General features: G+C 35.2%; 1 protein-coding gene across 6 annotated transcripts in view; it reads right to left on the bottom strand.

Annotated features, from left to right (window-relative positions):
• The window catches only part of TTBK2 (tau tubulin kinase 2), an 80,915-nt gene that overhangs the window by 49,787 nt on the left and 10,861 nt on the right, over positions 1-20,267 (bottom strand). For all 6 annotated transcript variants that reach the window (XM_085062297.1, XM_085062293.1, XM_085062298.1 and 3 more), the window contains exons 2-5: positions 11,378-11,537; positions 7,357-7,504; positions 1,675-1,748; positions 514-654 (exon numbers count right to left, since the gene is read on the bottom strand). In XM_085062297.1, the coding sequence (XP_084918423.1) occupies positions 514-654; positions 1,675-1,748; positions 7,357-7,504; positions 11,378-11,446 (432 nt within the window). In that variant the 5' untranslated portion in view covers positions 11,447-11,537. The remainder of the gene's footprint in view (positions 1-513; positions 655-1,674; positions 1,749-7,356; positions 7,505-11,377; positions 11,538-20,267) is intronic.

Below are 20,267 nucleotides of genomic sequence, written 5' to 3'. Positions count from 1 at the left end.
AAGAACAAAAGCGTGATACCACCAGGAAGGCACTTTCTTCATCCTGACATATTGACAACAGATCTTATTAAAACTGCACAATAAAACAATAGTTTTTTCTTACAGTCTGTCTTTCATTTCCTTGTTTATTAAAAATACATTGAATTAAAAAAAGATCTATTGAAGGACTCATAAATACACTCTACAGTTAGTACTTATTCTTTTAGATCTATTATATGATAATATTAATTGCCATTAGCCAAACACATTAAGTCATATCTCATGGCAAATATTCCTAGTTACATGAACTATGGAAAATAGCAAGGAGGCCTAAACTGGAGACGATGAAAAAGACCAAATTTACCATTGTTGCAATCCAACATTACTTAATAGAAAAAAGTCAGCCGTATCTGATGATTAAACATTCAATTTTATGTCCATTCTCATTTTTGCATTTTAGCACCTATTCTTACTTATGCAGCCATCTAATGACCACATCTTACTTGCTTGTTTTGATTTAATGGGCAGACTTACTGGTTTTATGTCCCTGTGCAGGAATCCCACAGAATGAATACTTTCAATAGACTCCAAAATCTGCTTCCCAAGTCGCAGAGTGGTACTAATGGTGAATGTTCCTCGAGATTGGCTACGACGCAGGTCTGCCAAGTTTCGACCCTGATAAAAATAAAAGGACATTTTCATAAAAAAATACTAATACCAAGATTCACAGATGGTGTAAAGTCTTCCAACTTCTTCTTTTTTTGTTCATGATCAACCATGAAGTACTCTCAATACCTATTTTCACATTCAAGGGTAACACACCTCACCTAAATGTAATGACTGTATGTCCCTGAATATCTCCCACACTAAATTTAGAATCTGTTTTTGAAAATATGAACCTCAGTACCTTTCCATTCCTAAAAACATGGAACAAACTAATCCCTGTTAGAAGACCAATACAAACACTATTAGTTAACATTGTAATTGTGTCACACCCAAATAAAGGCCACTGAGAAAGTGCTCATACTCACTTTTTTCTTCACACTCACTTTTTTAAGGAAAAGTACATCATTTAATTATACATTATATCAAACAGATGGACAATATACTATGCAGGAAATGCAACCCCATGAAATCACAGAATTGTGCAGATTTTTGTTCTGTTTAAATAACAGATGACAAACAGTATGAACTAGAACACACTTTTTTCAGTATTCATATTCACCAGGATGACGAAGGAAATTAATCCCGTAACTCTACGTACTAATCACCCATTTTATTCCTTTTTAAAGGAACAAGTCTTTCAGTAAAATGAAGCATTTTTTTTACTTGCTAAGGATGTATTTTTTCACTTTTATAAAAAAAGCCAACAAAATGCAGTGACTAATATACATTTTAGACTAACTTCAAGACTTAAAAGGAATGTAAAATATCTCAGAAGACATCACAGTTCACCCTTCCAACAGCCAGGTCTTTCTCAGGATGCAAGCTTTCTCATTTTTGAGAGAATTATGGGAAGGGTAAAACAGGGAAAACATGTAAGGATATGCTCAATTTAGGTTTGCTCATTACAATGCATTCGTGATCTTTGGGGGGTTTGTTTAGCATCCTTTAAAATTTTACTGATATTTTCATATATGCTTGGCTAATAAACCTAAGCACACAAGCAAATATTGAGCTCTTTGATACACTGACCTGCAATTGCATGACCACATAGTTAAATCTGTCATTCCGTCCACATCCTATGAATCTACAGACATGATCTTTTCCTAAGAGAAAAAGAAGCAAATTAGTCAATAATAATGAAATTCTGTGGTTTATTCCTTTAACTACCTGGGATATTACTGGAAAAAATTGTTATATATCTACTGAGATCTTTAGTAAATTAAGCCCTGCACAGTTGAACAGCAATAAAACCAGTTAGTTCTACCTGTAATTAAACAAAATTGTTCTCTCATAATATATGTAGCCCTAGCTATCACTCTTCCATAAGAAAACATGCATGACAACATGCCTAAGTGTTCACAAATTTGAGGCATTTTGGACTGGGAAAGGTTCTTTTCTTACAAAGGTAATGGCTTGTTATAGACAATATTCCTAGACAATATTCCTGTTTTCTAGAAGCTGCAGCTGCCATGATGAAAGAAAACAGTAGTACTACTTGTGAGTTATGATTTATATTAAAAAATTGTAGAAAATGTAATTCAGCTAATCCAATTTATTAATATCTTTCTCTAGGACACAGTCCTTGCTGTTTAGCTACAGAAGATAAATTCAGCACAGGTACACTGAAACTGGAAAAAAAAAAAAAATCAGAGTTTTGTTTAAGCTGATTTTCTTTAAAGCCTCCTCCTGTCCTAGGAGCAAACTGCAGAGGAGAAGACAGGTCAAAAATAATCTCCTTACTATCCTGCAGCTGTAAATCATAGCGTACGATTTCCCAGGTAAATACAGAGAAAAAGGCAAGCCAAAGGCTGCAGTAGGGAAATAGAAGGGGAATGCAAATTCATTGGCATTTTGGTACCAGAGTTCATTGACTTGGAGAGAAGCTGGGATCCCACTCTGCCCCACTCTACAACAGAACAGGGAACTATAGGATTAAAGTTCCTCAGGCCATTTACCTTCCTTTCTCAAACCAATGGAAGCTAAAGCCAATAGAAAGCTGATGGTCTCAAGTGGTTGATAAAGATGTGTAAAATTTGTCACCTAAGATTTCTATCATTAATTTCTTTACCCTTAGAATTACAAGAATGTCATAAATAGTAAAAATAAACAAACACACATTACTGTTTTCAAAACACCGTAACAGCTAGCTACAGATCTGAGGGGACTTTTTGCTACTGCTGCACTCACAGCTCCATCAAAACCCTGAAAAGTCACCCTACAGCTTCTGAATATTTTCAATTCACTTGACAAAAAAGTGGTTGTCTGTTTCTTGCTTCCTCAGGAAGCTGCCTGCCACATCCAATTAAACAGGTAGGTAGGCCCTTTTAAACAAAGAAAAGCTTACAGGGTTTACTAAAATAGTTTATTTTGAAATAAATATCTACAATTTCTGCAAACACATAAGTGCCAAACTTTAAGTATCACTGCTTTTCCTTCACTTTTTCCTTCCACCCACTTGCTCAAGTAAGAAAGGCAATATTACAGACAGTATAATTTTATGAACAAAAAGGATTAGGAGAAAATTTATCAAAATGAAGTTTTGTATATTCATTGCTGCAGTTTCCATTAATGAAGTCTCATCTCAAATATTTATGATTCATTTTACAGCCAATTGTGCATATGCTGAAGGAATATCTTCAGAGAAACATATATATAGTCAGATTTTATCTGACAAATACAGTAAATGTCCAAAACTCAGTTCGGTCAGAGAAATCCCATTTTAACTGAAGCACCAACTCAGTTTGTGTAGTAAATTCCCTAGAAACCTTTATATAAAATTGAGGAAAGAAGAAGGACAGAAGGAAGACCTGTATACCTTATTCAAATAGAATGATCCTCTACCACTCCAGTGGGGCTATACACACCTACTACAGCCTTTCCCTCAGCAGCAAAACAGTATTTTCTCACACCTGTGAGCTACGTGGCTGGGCTGCAGGGAGAGAAGATGATGGTAATGGGCTGCAGCGAACAACTCTGCCCTTGAAAAACCTCCTAGGGAGGGTGCTAAGCCTGCATGCCATTCCCCAGGCTGCTGCAGTGTATCACTACAGCAGCTTTACAGCCTACACCAGACACAGCCCATCACTAAATTACGCTAGAGAGCTGCAAATGAGTGAGGGATAAGTCTCTAAAGTTGTGTGAGACAGAAACCAACTGAGTGAGTCTCACTCTCACTGAGTGAGATGTGATAAATCTGTCTTCTCCCATCTGACTGTGGGAACAGATGGCCTAACAACATGGTTAAACAAAACAACCATCTGTTGCAGCAGATTCCTTTTGCTCAAAAAAAAAAAAAAAGCAAAAATAAGGAACTGAAAGAGTTAAACAATATTCTGCAACAATAATTAGGGCACAGCTTGGGGGAAAAAATAAGAAGTAATTGATGACTAAGCTGTAATAAATGGCCATATCAGTGAACCAGTGCTCCTTCACAATTAAGAGTGAAGTCATACAATTACTCACATATTCCAGCATGTTTTGCTAGCTCAGGGTCCTAAAAAGAGCTTCTTTGAAGTTTTTCATTAGTCACTGTACCATATACAAAGTTACTACTTTTATATACTTCACTATACCACATAGTTATTACTCATTTTACCCCCACAAAAATGACCACACTGTTTTAATTTTAAAAATTTCTGAAATTAAAAAATGATAAAAAATAGCACATATCCTTGCACTTCTGCCAACAGCTATTCTTATTTCAGTTTCACAGTTTCTGTGAAATAAGATTCTGATACAGATACACTCAAAACTCATGTTTATAACCCTGAGAATGTGCCTAGGCCTAATACAGACTGCAAGAGCTGTTCTGTTCTATTGAGACATATTACACCTGCTTATTTCTCTTCAAAAAGCCTGTTTCTTATTAATATTCCACAAACTGTACAGTATTTTATTAAAATCAGATCCACACATCAAGAAAACTTTCGGCAACACTGCGAGTTCATTGCCTCTCAGGACAAAGAGAGGAAACTTCTAAAATATTTGAAAGAAAAAGGGTTTTGATGAAAACTTTATTCCTTCCTCTCTATGTCCAGTGTAACTAGAACACCTTGCAAGTAAGAGAACATAAGCCCTTCAAGAAAAGGAGAGTAATTATATGCCTATATAGAGACACATACCACAATTATACACATATATACAGACACACACCAAAAAGGGATAGAAGAACAAGATAAAAATTGGTCTCAGAGGATGTATGCTAATAGAAAGTTTTTAAAACAATATCCTAAAAGAACTGTTTACAATTTCACCTGGTCTGAATATGCATGAAAAGAAAAAAATTGTCAAAAATAAGACTAATTTCTACATGATAAAAAGAGCATTTCAGATTAATAATTAAAAAATCTTTTAAAAACAATTGTAAATTATTTTCTATTCCCAATCTCCATCCACTTTTCTTGATTTTCCCTATGCTTCAGATTTTTAGCTCTTCCATACTCAAAACTTGTGGAGGTTAAGAAATTAATGGAAATGGCTCCTAGAAGCAAAGATTTTCTGTAAAGCATAAAATGGTCTCTACCATAACCTTATTTAATAAAAAAAAACCTTCCAAGTACAGACAACAAAAGGTGCATGTGAACATAAAGTACTATATCTGTGCAAATGATTAATTGCAATATATTCAAAAGGTTCACCTTGACCCATGTCTTCACTGTGTTTGCTTTATTGATCACCTATAACATCCCCTACCTAAAACAAGAGCAGTAAAAGTGTTAAGTGTAAACTTCCACAGCAATGACTAGAGGTCACCTCTAGGGTTACTATCATCACCAACTTTTTTTTCTTTATCTGTGCAAGAGAGTAACTTGACATAAAAAGTAAGGAATAACATATTTAGATTGTTTTCTCATAAGAAAGATTGTCAAAAGCATTATTACTAAAGAATCTCATACAAAATCCAGTTTCAGTTATATAAAAGCTTCTACTTTTTATTTGCTCAGAGAAATAATACTGAAAAACTAAATAACTGAAATATTTATTTCAATGATATATTTTGCAGATTATTTGTCTCGGTGGATCTGTTGTTCAGGTGTTCCATTGTTCTGTTCTTTTTATCAAGACATTTCCCATGATTCAATAGAATCAAAAACTCTTCTGAAGGAAGACTTGGGCTGTTTGGAATTATAATTTCCTTATCAGTATTCCTTTGGGAGTGTAACTTCTGTAAGGCCCTATGTCAATTATTCATACATCAATATTTTATTATCAGTCTTTTTTCACAAATGTTTCAAAAGAAAAGAGTTTTGACTAAGAAAAAATCACTGTACTAATACCTCAACTGAAATCCCACTATACTTTAATTTACAGTAGAAAGTTATAATGCATTCCAGTTACACAGTCCTACGTAAGGTCATGTTTTCATAAATACATTGGCATTGTAGCACTACTAAATTCCAGTATTTTCTTGCAGAACTGCTATTTTCCTCATCATTTAGTTGCTTCGGTTATACCATTTTAAAGATTCTGGGTTTGGTAAAAATAGAATCAAGCTCATGTGTGCAGAAAAAAAAAAACATAAACTCTTTGAAAAATTAATGTTGAGCATTTAAAAACCCTAGGAGTTACCGAGTATTTTGTTCTTCAAAACTCATTGTCTTTAGGATAATTTCTTCCAACAACCCTGAAAAATGTTTTCCAAACTTTCAGCTGGCAATACTGAAATTTAATATTCATCTCTGGGCTAGAAACTTTAAAATTCAACGAAAATCTCCTTGCTCAGCTATATAATGCTAGATGTTTTTGTGAAATCCTTTAAACAGACAAAAGCGTAGGAACAGTTTGTTATCATCATAACATGTGACATGCTTGCCCTCTTAAATCTATAGAGGCTGTCAATTTCTGCTGCAGTGTGACCTTTACAGCACATTAGGCAGCACCATATGTCATGCAGATTTTGTTTTATTCAAACTAAGAGTTTGGAAAAATTAGGCTGCTGACAGAAATACGTGTATTATTCAAAATCTTCCACATAAAAACCCAAAACTTTTTAAAGAAAATGGCATGCTTTAAACTTTCTTTCTGTAATCTTGTGTTGTGAAAAGCAATGAAGAGAAGCCACCGCATATTTCTCTGTATTGATAGCTTCATCACAGTATCTAAAGGTACATAAAGTGTGACTATTCAAACCCTGACTCAAGGAGCTGAACCCTGAAAGTATTTCAGAATTTTACATGCTAGCAATTTTTTCCTACAAGTTACAGTACTTTAAAGTTGGGGGTTTTTGCCTGTGGGGATTTTTTAAAATACATTTCCCGTTTCAACATTAAAATTCTTAGCAATATGTGCAAAGCAAAGAAAACAAATATTCTTATCCCAGATGCTATGTAAAAGACCTTCAAATATTCAGTGCTATACAGCACAGAAAAAAAGGGACCATCTTAGAAGAAAAACTAAAAAGGTAACAAGAACAACAACAAAGTCTAGAGCAAAAAACAAGGAGAATCTATGGATTCAAAATAAACTAAATATGAACAGAGGTCTTTGCAGCAATTGAATTTTTTTTGTTCTTTTTATTTTCATGTCATCCTATTTCAAAGAAAATTGTTACTGTAGAAAAACTTTTATAATATGAAACAGTTTCTATTCCACTTTTAATAGTCATTTAGCAATAACCTGCAGAATATCAGAAATATTAACTCAAAATATTATTACAATTCTTTTAAGAAGATACACTGACATTCTACTGGCATATCCAAGGTACAGCCCTACCTTGCAGCTTCTTCAACACAGCTACTTCCATTTTCAGTACTTGCTTTGGCTGCTGAGCTGATTCGACCTTCAGAGCAACATTTTCCCGAGTAAGCAAGTCCAGTGCATCGTAAATTTCTCCAAATCCTCCGCCTCCTATTTTCCTCAACTATATTGGGGCAAAAAAAGAAATAACAAAACCATATTTTAAAGAGGTCAGTCAGAAGAAAGTAAACAAAACAGCAATACTTCTCTGTTTTGCCTGTCATACAGCAAATGCTGTTGTATTACATATAGATTTTAAAATAAAAATAATATCCTTCAGTACATAGAAGAGCTACTGAATAATTGAAAAAGGTATGGCTAACCACAGTTTGGAGGAGAACACACCTGATCTCCATCTGCACTTAACTATTGTACATTGTACAATAGCAGAGTGCAGTAGTATTCCCAGCATGAATCTGGACAAAGTCAGCATGCTGAATAAAATCTTTCCTCAAATAGTCACAGCCCAGAGACCTTCAAATACAAATGCACAGTGACATTTTAAATATATGCCATCTTTTTCTCTTTTCAGAAATATGCACACTGAATAATAAAGGTATAAAGTTATAAAAGTTTTTAGACTTCCTGAAAAGAGACACTATTTTCTATTATATGGAGTGACTTACACAGAACAGCTGAATCATAAATTATAAGAAATGGCTAAGATTATCTCTGAATACGCATTTCAAAGGTTACTCACATTTACTTATGGTTCACCAATACCATTCTTATTAACAGACAGATTTAAGAAACTTGCAGCACTGGAAGTTTCATCTGTGCCAGGAAGAGGTAAAGAGAATGCTCATGGCATACTAATTAGTTTGCACTACATTCAGAGCAAATATTAATAGTTGTGTTTTCATTCTGCTTTAAGTGGTCTCAGCAAACAGACACTTGTTTTGGTTTTCAATATCAAAAATGTCAATGTTGTTTCACAAAATGCTTTCATATTGCCTCCCCTGGCTAACATTCTAAAGTTGATAAAAGAGAAAAGGAGACAAAACTTACCCTAAGACTGACATGGTTTTCTAAATGTCATCGGAAAACATACAGTTGCTAACATTATATGACTACACTGTATTAAATGTCATCTAAACATTCCAGGGTTCTAGAGAGCAGCAATATGCTGACCTATCTTCAGATTCTGAATATAAATCTAATGTCTCCTAATCCAGACCATCAGATATTTGACTGAGCAGGAAAACCATTTTTTAAAATAGCCTAGGCTCTACGAATAAGGAAAAATGCACACTTAACCTACTAATAGGGCTTCAACAACTAAACACAGACATTGACACAGAACTGACTCTAGTTTCCAGCAAAACCACATGAATTTTCAGCATAGTACAAGCACACTAGTGAGAATGCATAGTGAAAAAGGTGAGAGGAAAAGGAAAGAGGTGACACAGCCATCCTCATGCCCCCCCAAATGTAGACCAGTTTATCACCTAACTTCATTTACCAGCTTTGAGAAATGGCCAGACCAAGAAAGACTGCCTTTGAAAGGGTTCTCTGCTTGTGAACTTAAAAAAACAAAAACAAATTAAAACAAAACACACCACCACACTAATAAAATAAACAGATCTATTTATATCCTCAGATAAAGTACACCAGAATCATTAACACATATGTAATAATTACAGTCAGTAGTTCCAGGCACAAACAAGGCTCTCCTTGATTGCAGAAAAAATATTTTCCACATCCTCTGTCACCGAGTCACACACATTCAACACTGAGCCCATATTTTCCTTGGTCTTTTTTTTTGCTGCCAACATCCTTATAGAAGCCTTTCTTGCTGCTTTTCACATCCCTCACCAGTCACAACTGCCAGCTGAGCTCTGGCTTTCCCATATACTCATCACACAGAGCCAGTGTCTCCATGTTAATCTTGGGCCCATCCCTGCTCCCACCTTCTGTTCACTTGCATTTTGCTTTCCAGTTCACACAGGTGTTGACCATTCCACCATACTGGCCTCCTGCCACATCTGCTCACATCTTTTACCTTGACAAGGACCACATTCCCCTTGTTTGCATCTGCATTACAATTTCCCACTTTGTACATTAGTCTCAGGCTACTCTTTTTTGCATTCAGCATCTCACACCCCAAACGCCTTCTGTCCATTCTCTCAACTTCTGTGTCTTTGTATGCTTCCTGGCTAAAGCATAGAATTTCTGACAAGTTTGATCTTGGTACTTTTGCTTACACTACATATTGAATGGCACTCTTAAACATATCTAAAAACAATTATCATTACTATCAAGTCTCTCCAAGTCAGGATTGTAACAAATGTTTCAAAGGCAGAAAAGAGGCATGATGAAACACATCAACCAAGTGATAAAAGCAAATGCTAATAGATATGGACACCAGCAGAGAAGGAGGTTGTCATTGGGGAAAAAACATTTTATAATGTCATTTTTATGCTTACTTTTCAAAATAGAATCACGCTAAATAATGTCTAGGTTAAAATTAAATGTAATTGAACATGGTTTTTAAAAATGTTCACGTCCAAAAATTTTAGGTATGGTTTTCACAACTACAAAGAACAAGGTCCTCAACAGCAAAAAAACTGAAAACTGAATTTCAGTATCTTTCACTGGGAGACTGTCCTATGAAATCCTGAATTCAGGAAGTGTATCACCTTAGATGCCATCAAGAAATCCTTAATGTTTGCTACAGAAAATAAGAAATTGAAGAGTTACCCACAGGAAATACTTGGCGCTCATCTACCTGTAATACTTGATCTAGAAAACATACAAGTGAAAATGTATAATTACATGAAATTAACTACCACCTACTTTCACAATTTTCCAAAAGTCACTTATCAGCAGTCTTCATTACATAGGAAAGAAAACAAACCTGAAGAAAACAGGACTACTGTTGCACACATCAGATAATTGAGTAGTTCTGTGGAGAGGGATATACCAGTATGTTGGTACATACTTATTAATGTATACTATTTGATCTGATTCAAGACTATGCTTTCAGGTTTTACTTCACTGCAATACTGAGATGAAATATAAGAAGGTATTTTACAAATACTTATACTCCAGAGATAGCTATTTAGGTTCTATTTACATAGAAGGAAATACAAAGATTTCCTACACAAAGTTGGTATCAGCTTCCTGCACATTTAAATGAAAGATAGGCCACAAGACAGTTGAAATTATTCTCTCTTATGAATTTGAAATTAATGATGAATATGTATCTTCTATGTTCAGTCTTACAGTTTTAAATAAAATCTTGAAATAGGGGAGTAATATAAAGCAAGCAATTCAGAATCCATTCACAGCTAACTACAGACACACACAGATACCTCAAATGCTCTGCGCTTTTTTTTTGGTTTTCTTTTTTGTTAATTCCAAGCAAAAAAATAGTGATCAGAGGAATGGAGATGGCACTACAAGAACTCAGCCTGTTTCTCCCAGCAAAAATAGCTTCAAATGGGTACTATTTCCCTGAAGATGCAAATCAAGGATATGAACAGCAAAAGGGAACAGAGCTATTTATGGTAAAGCCTATCCTGGCAGACAATCAAATGAATATAAATCAGCTGGGAATAAATCTATGCTATAAAATCCAAAAACAAAAGGAAGAGCAGCATGGTCCTGAAAGATCTTCCTATAAGAAGTAAAAAACATATTGGTTTCAGGGGAGGACATCTGACTGATCTCTGGCACGGACTGACATAATCACTGTCTGATTGGATTTAATACATTAACAGTACTCTTCCAGTTGTGCTTGGACCAGGCACTACGTTGGGATTTAAGAGCTCACCTAGGTCCTTATCAGGAAAAAAAAAAAGAAATAACCCACCTTAAATCCTCATAACTTCTTTTTAAAGCAGGGTAAGACAAACAAGCAGTTTTAAGGTCACTCACCATTTAATTTAAGCAAAACAGTCTCACAAGTATTTTCAAATTAATTTCAAAGCACAAACCACTTCTTTTGCAACACATGTTTCAAAGAAGAAAAAGAATTGCAGGCAGGCATACTCACCACCTTCCATCTTTCTTTGACCAATATTCCCACACTGAGGATGTCAGGCTGATCCCCTCCTCCACTCATTGCAACCTCCTGAGGCAATGGAGCTGCTATGCAAAGTCTGCGTCAGTAGAAACCATCCAGATCCCAGGAATGGCTTCCATTTAACCAGTCACTGCAGCAACAGAGCAGAACATGGGATCTCAGTGATTAACCGAATAACAAGAAATACAGCAAAAGTTGTGTTTCTCACCCAGTACCTTAGCTAGTTTTTATATCAAACAAAAGTGGGACAGTGACTAACACAGAGATTTTAGTTAAACAGTTTCCAGTACAGAAAAAAATTCAAGGATATCTTTCCTTAATTTTTTAACCTACTCTGTCTCAAATCTCCAATACCAATCCCAATATAGAGCTAATGAACATAAACATTTTCAGAGATATATTCCATAAGCAGTTTCAAATCGCTACAAGGCATAATTACATTTAAACCTAATTTTAATAATCCCTTTTAAAATCTAATTAATAACTAAATAATTGTTTAATTAATACTAATATATAACGAGCTTAAAATAATATTAACCAAAAATTACAGTGGTAAAAATAGATACTTAAATTGCAATTGCACTGCATACAGACTACTTCACATTTTACAATGTGTTTCACATAGCTAGGATTATTTATTATTAAATATATTATTATTATTTATTATTAAATACATCTAAAGTACAATTATGTCAGGCTATAAACAGCTGTCTTTGGTGACGAAAAGCCTTGTCTTTGGTAATTTCGTCAGGGTTTTTTTTTATTTTCTGGTTTTAGCAATCATTGCTAAATTGGATTATAGACAGCATTATAAAAAATTGTATTTTGGAGATTAATATATCCATAATGGTTTCCATCAGCAACTACTACAACCAATTAAAAACTTATTTCAATTCTTTGAGCTTTGCTAGAATTGTGCTTATTTTCACACTGGTGTAATTCCACAAATGTAACTCTGTATAAATGCTCTTATCCAAGACAATAGTCTCCCGAAAGTATATTTGCTTTAGGTTATTTCAATCATTTCAAAATAGTATAAACTGCAAGTAAACAATGCTTTTTTTCCTGAATCAACACACAAGTGATATGCAAAATTGGTAAAACCATTCTGATTTAAATCGGTAGTATGGCCTTCCATGAGGCTATTTGCCAAGCTCACTACTGGGACTAAATTATGCTTTTTTAATAAACACTCTCTGCCTTAAACAACCTGGCTTTTTAAGACAAACATTTTTTTTTGTTTGATGTGACAGTAACTGTGGTTTTTCTCATGTTCTTTCATATTTCTTTTTCATATTATATTTATGCCTTTTGCTTCAGTTGTACATTATGACAGTTGAACCAACTCCAAACAAAACAGAACCCTCTGGAGAAACATTAATCTGGATTAGTTGAGGATCTAAATTTATGCCCAATGACAGTGGATTACATCCCTGTAAAGGAGTGTTCATTCAGAATACATAGCCTGAATAGGTTTAATTCAAACAAATTAAGGGAAACCAAATTAAGATTATGTATTCTGAGTAACAGCATCCATCCTTCAATTTAATCAGACTGAACTAAACCAATTTATATTCTACCAGTGATAGTAAATTCTCCCCTGCAGATAAGGCCAAAATTCTAAAAAGAACTTTAGCCATTTATGTGAACCTCCTTAACATTATTAACCACTGACCATAATTACTGTCCTTTCTAACAGAACTATCATAACACAGTCAGGAACTAAGACAAAATGAAAAGGCACAAATGAAGAAGAAAAGCTCTATTTCCAAAATTACACACTTAAAGCACATACAGTGTTTTTTCCCCTAACTCAAATGTTTGCTTCTCTTTCCATCACCTGCCAGTTTCATCAAAGAAGGGGTTGGTCTTCACAAATACATTGTTCACTTCTATACTGGGACTTCAAGAGGATTTATTTTTCCCCTGACATTTGCTTAAAACAAGTAATGGAGAAACTATTCATCTCACCAAAACAAAATCTAAAATTTCAAGTAAGATTTTTGCTGAAGCTTTCAAACATGAGTAAAATTTATCACCTGTAGGGAAAGTATGTTCCTTTCCTCACAATAAGTGTAACTTGCTTTGTTTCAAAGCTTAATATGTTTAATTTTAACTTCCTACCATATGACTTGGTTACCAAATTCCACTTCCAGTAATTTCACCTCATTTAAACATCTAAACTTTTTTTTTTTAACCTCCTGTAAATTAATACATTTAGCTTTAGGCCTTCCTTCATAACCGTGGGTCTTTTATATGGTCCTCCTTCAAAACCCCCCCTCCTTGCTCCACATTCTTCTTGTGGTATGGAGAGCAACATTGAGTTAGACATCCACACTGAATTACACTCTATCAAACCAATTCCTAATAGGGAGAAAAGATTTTTTTATTATTATTTCTTTACGATAGAAGTCTGATTTCCCTAATTTAAGTCTGAAACTGCTTTATACTTTTGCTAAACCACAACTTTATCAGATGCTTATACACCTCCATCCTTAAACTCTGGCATTACTACAAGAATATGGTTTTTAAAGACCTTATTTTTTAAATACTTTTAAAGACAGTTTCATTGCTCTGATGTGTTGTCTAATGGCCTTAACACTGTATAACTGCAAATCTGTTAGTTATTGGTGTATTGCAGCCGATAAATATATTCCTTACCTAATAACAGATAAGTGTATTCTAGTAGGTGCAATTTAGGTTACAATCACCTTCCCCAAATTTATACAGAAGTAAAGGACATTATTAGAGAGGACTACATTCAAAGGACTTTTGGACAGACATAAATATGCATTCTTTGGAGGTGGTTCTCAGGTCAAGACTGAAACTGAAATTTCTCTGAATTTGGAAGGATTTTAATTCAGACTGTTTAGCCCATTCCAAATTCCACAGATGAATTAAAGAATCCTAAAAGTAAATACAGTTGCATTTGTATTAGTGCAATACGATGTTTTCAGCATAGGTCTTTAACAGCCTACAATAATGTTAACAACTTAAGAAAGCTCCAGTATGTTCTCTATTCAACTGAAGGAGATGAATAATTAATGACACACAGTTAAGGTGCAAGCTTTCCCTTGCTCATTCAGCAGATGAATCCTTTAGCAGTGCAGTTTTATAGGTGGCAGTAAGGCTATTTTCAGCACAACGAACACTTCTTTAGAATTCTCCTAAAAAAAGTAATATCCATTCTAATTGCAATATATCTCCTAAAATTCTGTATTCATTAACTCATCAATTTTCTTATCAAATCAGTTTATCACTCCAGAGGAACCTTTCAAGATAACAGAACTACTACAATTAAAGACAACTAGCCCTCTCTCAAATTTATTTCCAGATGACAGGTCACAGAGTAACTAGGACAACACAATGAGGATAGACTGTTCCATAACATAAACTTTTGCTGGGAACTGATCACAGTATAAAATAAGAACAGGTAAACACATTAGTGCTAATATCCAGAATACCATGCAAACAGCATCCATTATTTAAAATCTTTCTATCCTCTTAACTGATTTTAACTACACATCAGCCCCACAAAAACTTCTTTAATTTACCCCATCCATGTACACTAAGAGATTATATGGTATTAGAAAATAACAGTGCAAAATTTCCAGAAAAAAGGCAATCCTTTCATGTAATTTGTGCACATGTATTTAATTTCCTTAGAGATAGCCCAAACTGAAGCCAGTATCTGCTTACCAGCCTTTTTAGATGGTTATGTTCAAATTTAAGGTTGAGAAAGTAGCACAGATAATTTTGGCTGAATGGAGGTACTCTAAATTCCAGGACAAAGCAAGTGAGCACAGATAACTTCTGTTTCAAAGAAAGGAATACATGTCCTATTGCCTCCACTACGGAATAGTATCAACCTATTACTATTAAGAACTACTAGGACTATTAGGAACTCTCTAAGCATATTAGGAGCTCTATCTGCCTGCTTTCAGCTCATTTAAGAAACTAGTAAATAAACTGAAATCCACCTAAGATGCTTTCCATTTCTGTACTTTCTATTTTTAAGCAGAACTTATGAAATAAAGAAAATTTTAAAAGGCCAGCATAAAGAGAAAAACAGGGCAGGAAATGTTCAAGGGTCCTAATTTCAGCAAATTCATAGTAAAGGCCTCTGTTTTAGAATGGCTAAGAACATGTTAAATTGTTAATTCTAGGGATAGAAATGGTTTAAGTGTATCTATCTGAACATCCAAAATAGAAAGCTACCCTACACTTAAACCTGAATATTTTCTAAATACATCCATTAAAAGCTCGTGTTTTGAAAATCATCATTCACCACATCAATGAGAAAACCAAATTTAAGACCTTGACTTAAATTTCCAAATGTACCGGTTGTGAAGAAAATCTTTTTAAAAATTCAACACAGCACCAATGTCATTTTAGGTTTTCCTTTCTCAAGCTCTTGGGTGCCAAAAATACTCATCACCATTTGCAGATTCCAGGTGTGAAAAGCTCCCAACTGGCTTGTGTGCTATTGCCAAGGAGTCTGTATTTCCTTCTGGCAACTTCTACAGTTGTTGTTACAAAGGTGGAGATATTTTCTCAGTTTGAAGACAGAGTTAAAAATATAACATTTAGTTTCAAGTCTTATTTTAAAAATACATATATTTCACGCTACCACACTATTTTCAGTTTGCGAGAGAATTCAGTATCAAAATATTATGAAAACCCAAATAAGGCAAAGTTTATCAAAGGAGTGTATTATCTTTTACTACACCAACTAATACATGTAGCAAAACCATACAAGTTTTAGGCACATAAAACCCTCTTCAAGTCCAAAATAGAATTTACAACTTGAAAATGAAATTGTATTTAGAAACATTTGCATTGAATTAAACTTCAGCGTTTCTTGATCAGACCAACTGAGACAAAGGGTACTCTATACCTTGCCATAGAGAAAGGAAAGCATCTGTATGTGCATGACAGACAGAGATTATATTGTTGTGGCTCCTATCAGAAACACAGAATGTAATTTATTACCTATAGAAAACCAGAAAATTTTGATCAGGGGAGAGTTAGAACGAGTCATAAATCAAAAGCCCTACTTAATCCATGACATTTTTGCCATGATATTTTTCAGATGCGTGAGTTAATTTCCTAATTTGATCTGTCACACTATTGCACTATTATGTCAGAAAAAGAGAAAGAATGGAAGTTAGCTGTAGAGAACAGGGAAAAGCAGGACTACTGTGCTGCTTTCAACTCAAACCAGTTGTTGAACTTCAACCTCAGGTGCAGAGTCCTTAATGCTAATGTGGAAACCTAAGCCTTGGGAGAAGTTAAATTCATGCCAAATAACACTGTATTATTTTCAATTCTTTTGCCACAACTCAGAGTAGGTTCCAAATCAAAAAGAGGATCATGAAACCTTATTAATTAGTCAAAAATTAATTTTAAAACCCTAAAAGTGTCATTTAAAATTTTTTTTAAAAAGCTGTATTTCTATGTCTTAGATTCACTAAGACTGTTGTGGTATTGACAACAAACCTAAATGTAACTAGAAGCATGGATTTTTGATATAAAAATTTGTTTGACTTGTCAAGTTTTCTTCAAAGAAACATGCAAATGGAAAGTTAGTTCTGCAATTACCTTAATTATACAAAGTTTTACAATAATAATTTTTCAAGATCCTAGGAAAATTTTCATTGTAGAAAAATGGTAGTGAAGTGTGGTTTTGAACAAAGACAGCTTGAAGTCAAACAATTAAGATATCTTAAACAGTGGCACAGTGTTATAATATCAAACTACTTATAGTCTGGATTTATCAGCAAAATTAAAATCTTTGCTTCCAGTTTTTTGAAATGTTGGAATACTCAGTTATCCTCTTAGGATAAACTCAGAATATTAACAGCTCACTATCAATGTCACTAACTTCATTCACCAAGGAATATCATAAATTTATCTTTCAAGATACTCCAAACTATTGACCTTTCCACTAGTACTATCTATTTCTATTATTTCATAAATCCATTTTCTCAGTTAGGAAAAGCATAAATGCCCAACACGTGCATACAACACATAACTACAGGAGACAAGAAGGCAAGCAATACACCACTCTGAAGAACTTCTTTCAAAGCCTTTGGAACTTTTTGCAGTAGACATACAGCAATTTACAGAGGAGAAGCGCTGCCGCTAAGGACTGTGCAAGAATGATGCAAGGGCATAAACACAGCTAAATACTTAATCAAACATGTAAAGTTCAGGGCAAACTCTAATTATAAATGGGAATAACAGTTAACTATTTTTAAAACATAAGAAAATTGGCAGAGAAACTTTGGTGAGACATTCAGATAGATGGCATGTGAATAGCAAAATGTTGCCTGCACTGACAGCATTCAAGTGCTCAACAGGGCTGCCAGCAGCACAGAATCAGCCCAGCTGGCAGCCACATGACTGCACTCACAGCATTGTGCTCAAGCTGCAGCACCAGCCATGAAGTGACCTGGACCTCACTAACAAAACCTGAAAATTCTCTTGATGTATCAGTGGATAAAGCACATCACAAAAACATGGTGAGTGGGGCCTGACAGCTTGCTAAGCAGAACAGAAAAAAAAAAATCTATTTTCAATATGTAACGTCTAATCTCTTAGCGTTCTTATCTTTAGGGCACATAACTAAATCTGCTGCAGTATTGTGATAAAGAGAGGGCACTGGCTGTGCATACATAGGTATTCCATCTCCTTAAATACAGCAGCTCTTCTCTTTGCTAATGTGTGAAATGAGGACAGCAACTACTACACCAAGCAGGATGACTACAAAAGAGCCTAGCTGACAGGAAGATGGAACATGAGGGAGTCCACATAGTGCAGGATATCTACCAAACCTGACAGACCTCCTCAGGGAGGGGAATGTACACCCATCCTGCCACACAACACAGCAATCTCTGAAAGAGTTAAGGAGGAAAGACATGCCATGACATTGTAGTTTATGCAGGAGACATCTGAGTTTGTGATATGTTCAAGGTGGATTGTACTTTCCAGCAGCAGATCAAGGGCACAAAAAAAGGCAGGCACAAAGAGAAGATGAGAAACCACAGAGGCACTCATGCCAAGACCAACTCAGCACTGATGTCAACACCTCTAGCACCAGCGGGTAGGACACAGCCACATAAGTGAGTCCTTATGAACAGCCAAATGACAGGAGAGGTGGGAAATGGCTTGGTGCCTGGCTCTGGTGAAGGAAGGTGGCATTAAGGCAGGTAAATAAACAAATTGCATACTGCCAGCAGAGCAGCACAGGTTATTGCTTTACTTTTAGTTTGGCATGGCTGTAGAGAGGGGCTCTGTACTATGCCAGGAAGTCTCCCTTGTTCACAGAATATTCCACAATGATCACATGGGCTCAGGCAACATCAAATCCACAACTGCAATACACAATAACAAAGGAAATGGATATCTCATCTGACTGCCTTACTAGTCTGTCCCTAAAAAATACTGGTGCTGCAAACTACAAAGCTACAGGGGCTCCAGTCAACAATGTGGCTTGGTCTGAGTATGCAGCTGTTTTATAGCTGCAGTTGAAGGTGGCTTCAAGCAGCAGTGACTGAAACTTGAGCTCCTAATCAAAGGTTCTTAAAGGTTTGAAATGGAATTAAAAAACCAAAATGGAACTTTGGCAAAGGCATTTGAAGTTGGGACAAATCCAAAAATATCAACTTAATTTGCAGCAGAAAAAAGTTAGGTTAGACAGTAGAAAAGCAGATAGCATGGACAGCTAATCAGAAGAGGAGACAAGCTGCATTAGACCAAAGATCCACCTAGTCCAATCTCCTGCCCCGACTATTGCCAACAGGTGGTATCTAGGGAAAAATACAAGGACACAGAAAGCATATGATCACACTTGCCTGAATATTTTATGGAGATATAGCAAGCTGGGACACAAAACACAGAGCCAAAGATGGTATTTAAGATTTTTTGTCTCCCAGTTCATCAGAACTTTTCTGAATCATGAAAACTTTACCACCCATAACACTCTACTGTAAGCAAATTGCAGCCTAATTCCATGCTGTGGAAAGCACACCTTTGTTTCCAATTTGTCTTCTGCTAGTTACATTTGAGGTTCATTAACTCTTGTACAGGAAGGCAGTGTACAGTTGCTGCCTGTTCACCTTTCAGTCCTACACCACTACCATATGCTCCCTCACTTACCTCAACTTCCACTGATTTTGATCACCACCTGTCTGCTTTTTCCAGATCTGTTTCAACCCCACTGAGATGTGGAGGCCAGCATTATTAGTAGGCACTAACCTGCTATTTTCACAGAACCTGCAAGACCCCATTCAAAAGAAGTTCATCATTGCAAATTTTAAAATTGTTTATCTTATGTGAATTGCTTTATGATCATTTTCATTCATTGCTACCTCAGACTTGCAAAGTCTTTCTCCAGTTCTTTCCATCTTCATATTTACTAATTTTAATGCCCTTGTATCACCAGACTATGTAATTTCAGTATTTGCATCTTGGCCAGATCATCTGTAAATATACTGCACAGCACAGAACTACCCTTTTTAGGCTGATGAGCTATCATTTATTAAGATCAATATTTTCACTCAGATTCCATTTAAAAAATATTTTTGCACAAAGTGCTCACGTATAGAAAACCTGACTCATGATCTTCCGTCTGGATCATTAACAGCCCTGCTTTCAAATTTGGAATGGATTCCTTGGCTATCTAAACACAATGCTCCTTCAAAAGAAGGAGCCAGACTGGATGAGGCCTTCAGCAACCTGGCAACCATGGCAGAGGTTGGATCAAAATGATTTTTGAAGTCCCAATCCAAACCATTCAAGGGACAACTGTGATTAAGTACTGGGTGACTTCATGGTACTGGATAACTAGGAGATAAAA

The sequence above is a fragment of the Lichenostomus cassidix genome, chromosome 5, assembly GCF_008360975.1.
Source record: "Lichenostomus cassidix isolate B80296 chromosome 5, HeHo_3.0, whole genome shotgun sequence".
NCBI classification, from domain to species: Eukaryota; Metazoa; Chordata; class Aves; order Passeriformes; family Meliphagidae; genus Lichenostomus; species Lichenostomus cassidix.
Note: the sequence above shows the minus strand (reverse complement) of the source record. Positions and strands in the feature narration are given on the sequence as shown.